Here is a 9,063-nt window from a genome sequence, read left to right on the forward strand (position 1 = left end):
TATAGTTTTCTTTCTCTGTTTTTGACCTGCCTGGTTTTGGAATCAGTACCATGTTTGTGTCGTAAAAGGAGTTTGGTAGAACTCCCTCTTTGCTTATTATGTCAAATAGTTTGTGTAGTATTGGGATTAACTGTTCTCTGAATGTTTGATAGAATTCACAGGTGAATCCATCAGGCCCTGGGGATTTTTTCTTAGGAAGTTCTTTGATGGCTTGTTGGATTTCAATTTCTGATATGGGATTATTTAGGAATTCTATTTCCTCTTCTGTTAGTCTAGGCAGTTTGTATTTTTGTATATATTCATCCATTTCTCCTAAATTGGTGTATTTATTGCCATATAATTGGGCAAAGTAATTTCTAATGATTGCCTTAATTTCCTCTTCATCAGAGGTGCTGTCCCCCTTTTCATCTTTAATGCTGTGAATTTGCTTTTCTTCCTTCCTTTTTTTAATTAGATTGACCAGTACCTTGTCTATTTTGTTTGTTTTTTCAAAGTACCAGCTTCTTGTCTCATTTATTAAATCAATAGTTCTATCACTTTCGATTTTATTAATTTCTCCCTTAATTTTTAGGATTTCTAATTTGGTTTTCTGCTGGGGGTTTTTAATTTGATCGCTTTCCAGTTTTTTCATTTGCATTTCCAATTGATTGATCTCTGCTCTCCCTTGTTTGTTAATATAAGCATTCAGGGATATGAATTTACCTCTGATTACTGCTTTGGCTGCATCCCAAAAGGTTTGAAAGGATGTTTCGCCATTGTCATTTTCCTCGATGAAATTATTAATTGTTTCTATGATTTCTTCTTTAACTAAACGGTTTTGGAGTATCATATTGTTTAATTTCCAATTGGTTTTAGATTTGGTTTTCCATGTACCATTACTAATCATTATTTTTATTGCCTTGTGATCTGAGAAGGCTGAATTCATTATTTCTGCTTTTCTGCATTTCTGTGCTATGTTTCTGTGACCTAATGTATGGTCAATTTTTGTGAATGTGCCATGTGGTGCTGAGAAGAAGGTGTATTCCTCTTTATCCCTATTTATTTTTCTCCATATGTCTATTAATTCTAATTTTTCTAAGATTTCATTCACTTCTTTTACCTCTTTCTTATTTATTTTTTGATTTGATTTATCTAAATTTGATAATGGTTGGTTTAAGTCTCCCACTAGTATGGTTTTATTGTCTATTTCTTCCTTCAATTCTCCTAGTTTCTCCATTAGAAATTTGGGTGCTATATTATTTGGTGCATACATATTGATTAATGATATTTCCTCATTGTCTATAGTCCCTTTTAACAAAATATAATTACCTTCCCTATCCCTTTTGATCAGGTCTATTTTTGCATTGGCTTTATCAGATATCATGATTACCACTCCTGCCTTCTTTCTATCAGTTGAAGCCCAGAATGTCTTACTCCATCCTTTAATTCTGACCTTGTGGGTGTCAACCCGCCTCATGTGTGTTTCTTGAAGACAACATATGGTACGGTTTTGGATTCTAATCCATTCTGCTATTCGTCTACGTTTTATGGGTGAGTTCATCCCATTCACGTTCAAAGTTATGATTGTGATTTGTGGACTCCCTGGCATTTTGATTGCCTTCCCTAATTCTAACCTATTCTTCTTCGGCTCTACCTTTTAGTCCAGTGATTTACTTTGAAACAGTCCCCCTTGTCCCCTCCCTTGATGTTTCCCTTTTTAGTCCCTCCCTTTTTGTTCCCTCCCCTTCCCCCCTCTCTTTCCCTCCCTTTTTGTTCTCCCTCTCCCCCTCCCCCCCTTGGTTTTCCCTTCTCCTTACCCTTGTTGGGTAAGATAGAATTCAAGATCCCAATGGATCTGGATGTTTTTCCCTCTCAGAGTTGATTTCCCTGAGATTGAGGTTTAAGTACCCCCCCCCTTCCTCTCCTTCTTATAGGAGTTTTCTTCCCCTCCCCTTCCCATATGAATCTTTGTGTGAGAATGATTATTCTATTTGGTCTTTCTTTACCCCCTATTTATACATTACATTTTCCCCACATATTAGTATACATAGGTTGATATAAATGTAGTCCTTATAGAAGAGAGTTTGAGTAAAAGAAGAAGATAACATTTTCCCCTTTCCTTAATATTTACCTTTTCAGGTATTCCTTGCTCTTTGATTTTCGGTATCAAACTTTCCACAGAGCTCTGGTCTTTTCTTTGCAAAAAGTTGGAAGTCTTCTATTTTGTTGAATGCCCATACTTTCCCTTGGAAGTATATAGTCAGTTTTGCTGGGTAGCTGATTCTTGGTTGGAGACCCAGCTCTCTTGCCTTTCTGAAGATCATGTTCCATGCCTTACGATCATTCAGAGTAGAACTTGCAAGGTCTTGTGTGACCCTGATTGGCATTCCTTTATATCTAAATTGTCTTTTTCTGGCTTCCTGTAGGATTTTTTCTTTTGTTTGATAGCTTTGGAATTTGGCAATTACATTCCTGGGAGTTGTCTTTTGGGGGTTTAGTGTAGAAGGTGTTCTGTGAGCTCTGTCAGTGGCTGTATTGCCCCCTTGTTCTAGAATCTCTGGGCAATTTTCTTTGATTATATCTTGTATCACCATGTCCAGTTTGGTGTTTATTTCTGGCTTTTCTGGGAGTCCAATTATTCTTAAATTATCCCTTCTCCCCCTATTTTCCAGATCTATCACCTTGTCGGTGAGATATTTTATGTTCTCTTCTAATTTCTTGGTATTTTGGCTTTGCTTTATTAATTCTTGCTCTTTTACACGATCGTTGTCTTCCAGCTGCCTGATTCTGGCCTTTAAAGCCTGGTTTTCCTTTTCAGTTTCATCATACTGGTTTTGTAGATGCGTGAATTTCTTTTGCATTATTTCCAACTTTTCCTCCCAGAAGGCTTCCATCTTTTTGGTCATTTCTGATTCAAATTCTTCATAGGTTTGTGGAGAGTTTCCATTTCCTTTGGAAGGTTTTGGAGCATTTTCTTTTATATTATCTTCTATCTGCTCTGTATTTTGTATTTTGGCTCCATAGAATGTGTCCAAAGTCGCCCCTTTCTTCTTATTTTTCTTGGTATTTTGGGGCTTCTGTGCTTCTGTGGAGTTTTCCATCTCTGAATGTGGAGGATTGGCTTTTCTTGTCTCTGTCTGGTGTTCAGAGGCTTTAGTCCTGGGCAGATGGTTCTATGACTTTCCCTGGGTTAAACTGAATATGCCTCACTGGAACTGGAGTGGAAGGGTCGGACCACGTTGCTTTCAGGAAGTTGCCTTCAGAATCGCTGGCTGTGAGGCTGTTTCGTAGGCCTGCGGGGGGGATGGGCTGCAGCTTTCCCAAGCTCCGGGCAAGGACTTTCACTGAGACTTGGATAGCAGGATCCAGCCCGTGAGGCTGTCTTGCCCGCCCTGAGGGTTGCTGTTGTTTCGACCAGCTCTCTGTAGCGGGAGCCCCAGGCAGTAACTTTCACTGGGACTCGGGTAGAAGGCCCTGAGGGTTCTGCTCTCTGAGCCCAGCCAGCCGAGGCTTCCGGGAGCCTTGGACTCTGCGCTCCTACCCCTGCGGTCCGAGTGATCTCCGGTTCTGGCTTTTGAGGGGAGCAGTACCTTTTGAACCGGGTCCAGGTCCAGGAGGAGGCTTCCCAGGGTCTGTGCTGTTGATCGTTTTGAATTTCGGCGCCTTAGGAGCTTATAGTTTGAGATCGGTTGGGAAGGTTTTTCCGGAGATCTGAACTTGAGCTTTCTCTAAGCCGCCATCTTAACCGGAAGTCCTCCCACATATCTCTAATTTTTAAAAATTATGATTTTTCCTCTTCTACTGTAAGCCTGAAGTCCAAAATAAGATAAGAAATATTAAAGAGAATGCCTAACTGCTTGAAATGAATTTGCTTCCAGACTGAGATAATCACATCTCAGGGTAAATGAATGAATGAAACATTTATTAAGTACTTACTAAATGCAAAGCACTAGGGATACAAATGGAAAATTAAAGCATTCTCTACTCTGTAGGGGTCTCTTCTTTTAGAGTGTTAAAGGAAATTTCAGTTGTGATTTAGACTACTACCACTCATCTCTAATCCTTGAGAAGAGAGAGAGGTTACAGGCCTAGGAATGGGCAAATATTTTCTTTATTAAAAAAAATGGCAGGGAAAAGTATATTCTAAAAGCTTGATAAGGAAGTTAGATCCCAATAGCTATTAAAATTCTAAAAATATTATTAATTAAAGGGATCGGGGACCCTCAGAAAAAGAATAAAAGCCATCAGGGGTTCAAGTCAGGGGAATTCCTTCCTTTTCTCCCTCCCTCCCTCCCTCCCTCCCTTTCTCCCTCCCTCCCTTTCTCCCTTCCTCCCTTTCTCCCTCCCTTCCTTCCTCCCTCCCTCCCTCCCTCCCTTCCTCCCTTCCTCCCTTCCTTCCTTCCTTCCTTCCTTCCTTCCTTCCTTCCTTCCTTCCTTCCTTCCTTCCTTCCTTCCTTCCTTCCTTCTTTCCTTCCTTCCTTCCTTTCTTCCAAGGCAGAAGGGCAGTAAGGGCTAGGAAATGGGGGTGACTTGCGCAGGGTCATACAGATAGTATCTGAGAACAAATTTGAACTCAGGACCTCCTGTCTATAGGCCTGGCTCTTTATTCACTGAGCCACCTAGGTGACCCTACAATTTCCTTTTAAAATAAAGTTGTAATTAAAGAGACTGATACAGGTGAATGCCACTAATATATTTAAATACTCTTGTTTTTTTTTAACCCTCCACATTAGTGTGGTCAAATTTCAACAAGGGGCTCAAAAATCTCTCTTTGGAAGCAAAATGCAAAAATGTGCACTGAATACAGAATGTGGATATCAGTAGTTAGGTGGATTAATACCTAACGAGTTATATTCAGAATGCTGATTATAGACATGTTCAGCACACTTCATTAGTGTGCACAGAGGTGTTTGGTTTTTTTTTAAGGCAAATATTTATTAAATATTTAGATTAAAAGGGAATTATTTTTATTTATCACAGATAAAAGCAAATCTTAAATTTAAAATTGTATTAACATCTAAACTTCATTTTAAAATACAGATGTTTTAAAAATATAATACAAAATAAAAAAAAAATTAAGACGTAAGAGTGTGCCTGAGTAGCTAATGGTGTGAATTACTGAATTGATATTAATGTGGAAGGAATTCTAGTGTCTTGCAGGTTTTAATCCTGTTCTTTGCCTTCCTTAACGTTTTAATCATCAATTTAGATTGCAATAGATTTAGATTTAGATAAAGAAAGAATAATAGCCGATACTTATGTAAGTTTAAGGTATTAAAAATGTTTTCCAGGTAGTGTTCTCCATCTCTTTAGGTCTCCCTCTGCCTCTCTCCTCTCTGTCTCCCCGTTTCTCTCCCTCCTACCCTAACTCTGTTACCAAGTTTGTCGGTTTCCCTCCTTCCCTTTCTCTGTCTCCGCTGTGACCTCATTTCTCTTTCCTTCCCCTCCCCCCCCTCCGTTTCTATGCCTGCCTTTCCTTCCTTCCCTGTCTCTGTTTCCTCTGTTTCTTCTCATTGTCTCCCAGTCGGTCTTTCCCTCCTTCTGTATCCCTGTCTCTCCTCTCGTTGACTCTTTCCTTCCTTCTGTCTCTACCTCCTTCTCTCTCTCTACCCGCAATCTGCCTCTCTCTTGTTTCCTCCCCTTTCCTCTCTAGGTCGGCCTCCCCGTCTCTTTGTGTCTCTCCCCTTTCCTGTCTCCGTTCCTCAGCCTCCGTCCTCCCTTTGCCCGTGCCTGTCCCCACCAGGAAGCTGCACCGCCCCCAGCAGCAGTGAAGGTGATCACCGCACCCTTTGCCTCCCCGCCCTCTCCAGCCTCTTCCCTTGGGCTCCGCGCTCCGAGCTCGAGGGCGCCCCCTAGACGCTGGCCGACAGCGCTCCCTCGCTGGTGTGGCGGCATGATCCCCTCCAAGAGTTTGGTCTACCAGAGAGCCCTCATGTCCTTGGCGCTTTTCTTGTCCCTGACCGCCGTGTGGCGGGCTCTGGACCCCGTAGCTGAACCCCCGTGGTCTCTGCGGCGTGGCTGGGCTGGGGACGCCTTTCCTGGCCACTATGACTTTGGGCTGAGCCCCCATGAGGCCAGGGTGGCCCAGGAGAAGAACCTGCGGATGTGGGATGTGCAGACTTCCACCTGCACCGCCAACTTGTCGGTGATGGAGAAGGCCTGGGCCCGCCACGTCCAGGCGCACATACGTCAGTTCCTGATCTACCGCCATTGTCGCTACTTCCCCATCCTGCGCAACCACCCAGAGAAATGCGCCGGGAAAGTCTACCTGCTGCTGGCCATCAAGTCCGGCCTCCCCCGGCACAGCCAGCGCGAGACCATCCGGAAAACGTGGGGCCGAGAACGGGAGGCAGGCGGTGGCCGCGGGGCCATCCGCACCCTCTTCCTGCTGGGCACCAGCCCCGGGAGGGAGGCTCTGGACCCGGACAGCCAGCTCCTGGCCTCGGAGGACAGCTTCCACCGGGACATCCTGCAGTGGGACTTCCTGGACAGTTTCTTCAACCTGACCTTGAAAGAGGTGAACTTCCTCAAATGGCTGGATACCTTCTGCCCCCGGGTCAGCTTCATCTTCAAAGGCGACGACGATATCTTCGTCAGCCCCGCCAACCTGCTGGAGTTCCTGCAGGACCGGAGACCTCAGGAGAACCTCCTGGTGGGAGAAGTCCTGGATGATGCCAGGCCCATCCGAGCCAAGAGAAACAAGTACTACGTCCCTGGCGCCTTGTACAGCAAGACCTTCTACCCACCCTACGCCGCAGGAGGAGGCTACCTCATGACCAGGAGGCTGGCCCATGGCCTCTTCCTGGCCTCCCAGACCTTGGAGCTCTTTCCCATTGACGATGTCTTCCAGGGCATGTGCCTGCAGGTCCTCAGGGTGAGGCCCATGCATCACAAGGGCTTCAGATCCTTTGGGATCACGGGATTCAGAGAAAGCCACCTAAACAAGGACCCCTGTCTGTTCCGCTCCATGCTTATGGTTCACAACATGCAACCCAAGGAGATGCTGAGTATGTGGGAGCTGGTCCACAGACACCTCAACTGCTCCCACAACTTCTGGATTTCCAACACTGAGGCCTTGGAAGAAAAGAAGCCCTAGGGAATCATGGGTCCTTTGCTCATTTTATGTGTTTTAATTTGCCTCTTGTTTTGTCCTCGGCCCAAATGTAGAAGACTAGGGGCTGGACATGAGCCATGGACACAGGTGGCACTGGAAGGAATGTAGGTAGGAGGGAAGACGGGCCTGGGTAAGCAGGCCAACCTCCCACCCAGAATTGTTCATAAATACCATGAGAAGATCTATCTGGCCTCACGAGGTCATCCAAAGTGTCCCTGGGATCCTCCTATGTCTCCCCTGGTTCTTTGGGACTGATGGTCTTGTATGTAACAACAGCTCTGGGTCTAGAGAGTCCTGGCCCTTGCCTAACTGATTTAGACAGCAGCTCTTTTGAAAAGATCTACCCATCATCCAGGGCTAAGCTGCCATTGAGAAATGGGTGGATAATGGAACAGGGTCTTGTCATATAGCCCTAGAGAGGCCAAAGTGTGCCCACTAGCTTGTCTCCTGCGCCCCAGACACATCTAATATCCAGATCCAATGAAGTGTGATGTGAAAGCCAGCCTTGGAGTTTAGGTCTAGGCACTCACATAGGCCAACCTGAACACCATCCTGGCACAAACCTGCAGTGAAAATACTGAAAAGGCCCTGCAAGCCTCAGTCACCACTGGTGTACCAGATATACACTGAACTGTTCTCCTGTGCCTAAGAAATACTCTCTCTCCTCTTGCCCTGTCCCTCAAGTGCTCGCACATCTGGATGTGTATGCTTCCAGATGCTCAAGTGGCTGACAAATACACATGCTTGGGATGACCCCAGCTACTCATTCTCTAGACAAGATTCTTGGCGTTTTATAAAACCATCCTTGGATGGGATAAGCTATTGACGCTGCCCACCTCTGAGGTAGAACCCTTCCAACCTTCTGCGATGCTGACTCTCATGTTCCATTGACTTCCAAGCCCAAATGGTCACAAGGAGCTTGGGCCTTTAGGCTGTTTGGCTTGGTTATCTTTCATGATTCGCCTTCTGTGGTCTGGCCTCTGGGAAGCTGTTACTTCCTTAGCTATTTATGGAGATTTTCAGAGGGGGCAAAGGGGAGAGATGCCTCTCACCTATTGTGATGCTTCTATCTGTTGTGCTTCTTTCCTGATCTTTTCACCTCCCTCTATGATACTACCCCCTCTCCTCCTCCCCAGGACCCTACTCCCCCTTGCCCCTACCCCCAGCCCATGGCTCCCAGAACTAAGCAGAACCTTCATTTGCCTTTGTGTATAAATTGATTTTTTCCAACTTAGTAGCAAGGGCCATTTCCATCATTATGGTACTCCAAGACTCTATTTAAAACTCAGAGTATTTATGACTTGTGTATTTGAAAGAGAAGAGTTGTAAGTGTATAAGCATGCAAGGGGGCAATCCCATTCCTGTCCCAAATGGAAGCTTCCTGGAGTATAAAATGTCTGTTCCATGATTCACTGCTTCATTTTGTCAATTAAAGGGGAGATGTGATATGTTCTTGTGTGAGAAAAAAAATGAAAATAAAAAGTTCTTTGTTCCTTCCTTACATTTGTGAGTATTATTCTGAACATTTTGCAATCATGGTAATTGAAACCAAGAAGTTAAATAACTGTAAGAAGGCATGGTCAGATTCATTCAGTCTCAGCAGGCATTTTCCCCCTTTAAACCCTTACCTTCTGCCTTGGCATCAATACTCTGTATTGGTTCCAGGCCAGAAGAGTAGTAAGGGCTAGGCAATGGAGGTTAAGTGACTTTTTCAGGGTCACACAGCTGGGAAGTATCTGAGGTCAGATTTGAACCTAGGACCTCCCATCTCTAGGCTGGACTCTCAATCCACTGAGCTACCCAGCTGCCCCCTCAGCAATCATTTTTAAAATGCCTATTTTCTTTAAGGAACTAGGTACTGAAGGTAAAAAAACAGAAAATAATAGCAATTCCTGACCTCTAGCGACTTACATTCTATTGAAGATTTGCAAATAATATAAATTGGGGGAGAGAAACATACCTAGTATGTT

General features: G+C 44.3%; 1 protein-coding gene across 1 annotated transcript; it reads left to right on the plus strand.

The window, feature by feature from the left end:
• The first annotated feature begins 5,457 nt into the window (after positions 1–5,457).
• On the plus strand, positions 5,458–8,590 carry LOC100020646 (UDP-GlcNAc:betaGal beta-1,3-N-acetylglucosaminyltransferase 7-like). The gene has a single exon (XM_016432616.2). It carries the CDS (start codon positions 5,873–5,875, stop codon positions 7,073–7,075), a length of 1,203 nt encoding a protein of 400 aa, XP_016288102.2. The 5' UTR covers positions 5,458–5,872; the 3' UTR covers positions 7,076–8,590.
• Positions 8,591–9,063: the final 473 nt, after the last annotated feature.

This window comes from Monodelphis domestica, chromosome 3, assembly GCF_027887165.1.
Source record: "Monodelphis domestica isolate mMonDom1 chromosome 3, mMonDom1.pri, whole genome shotgun sequence".
NCBI classification, from domain to species: Eukaryota; Metazoa; Chordata; class Mammalia; order Didelphimorphia; family Didelphidae; genus Monodelphis; species Monodelphis domestica.

Bases quoted from the DNA above. Each gene is read 5' to 3' on its own strand.
- LOC100020646 (XM_016432616.2), top strand. From the start codon at position 5,873: ATGATCCCCTCCAAGAGTTTGGTCTACCAGAGAGCCCTCATGTCCTTG.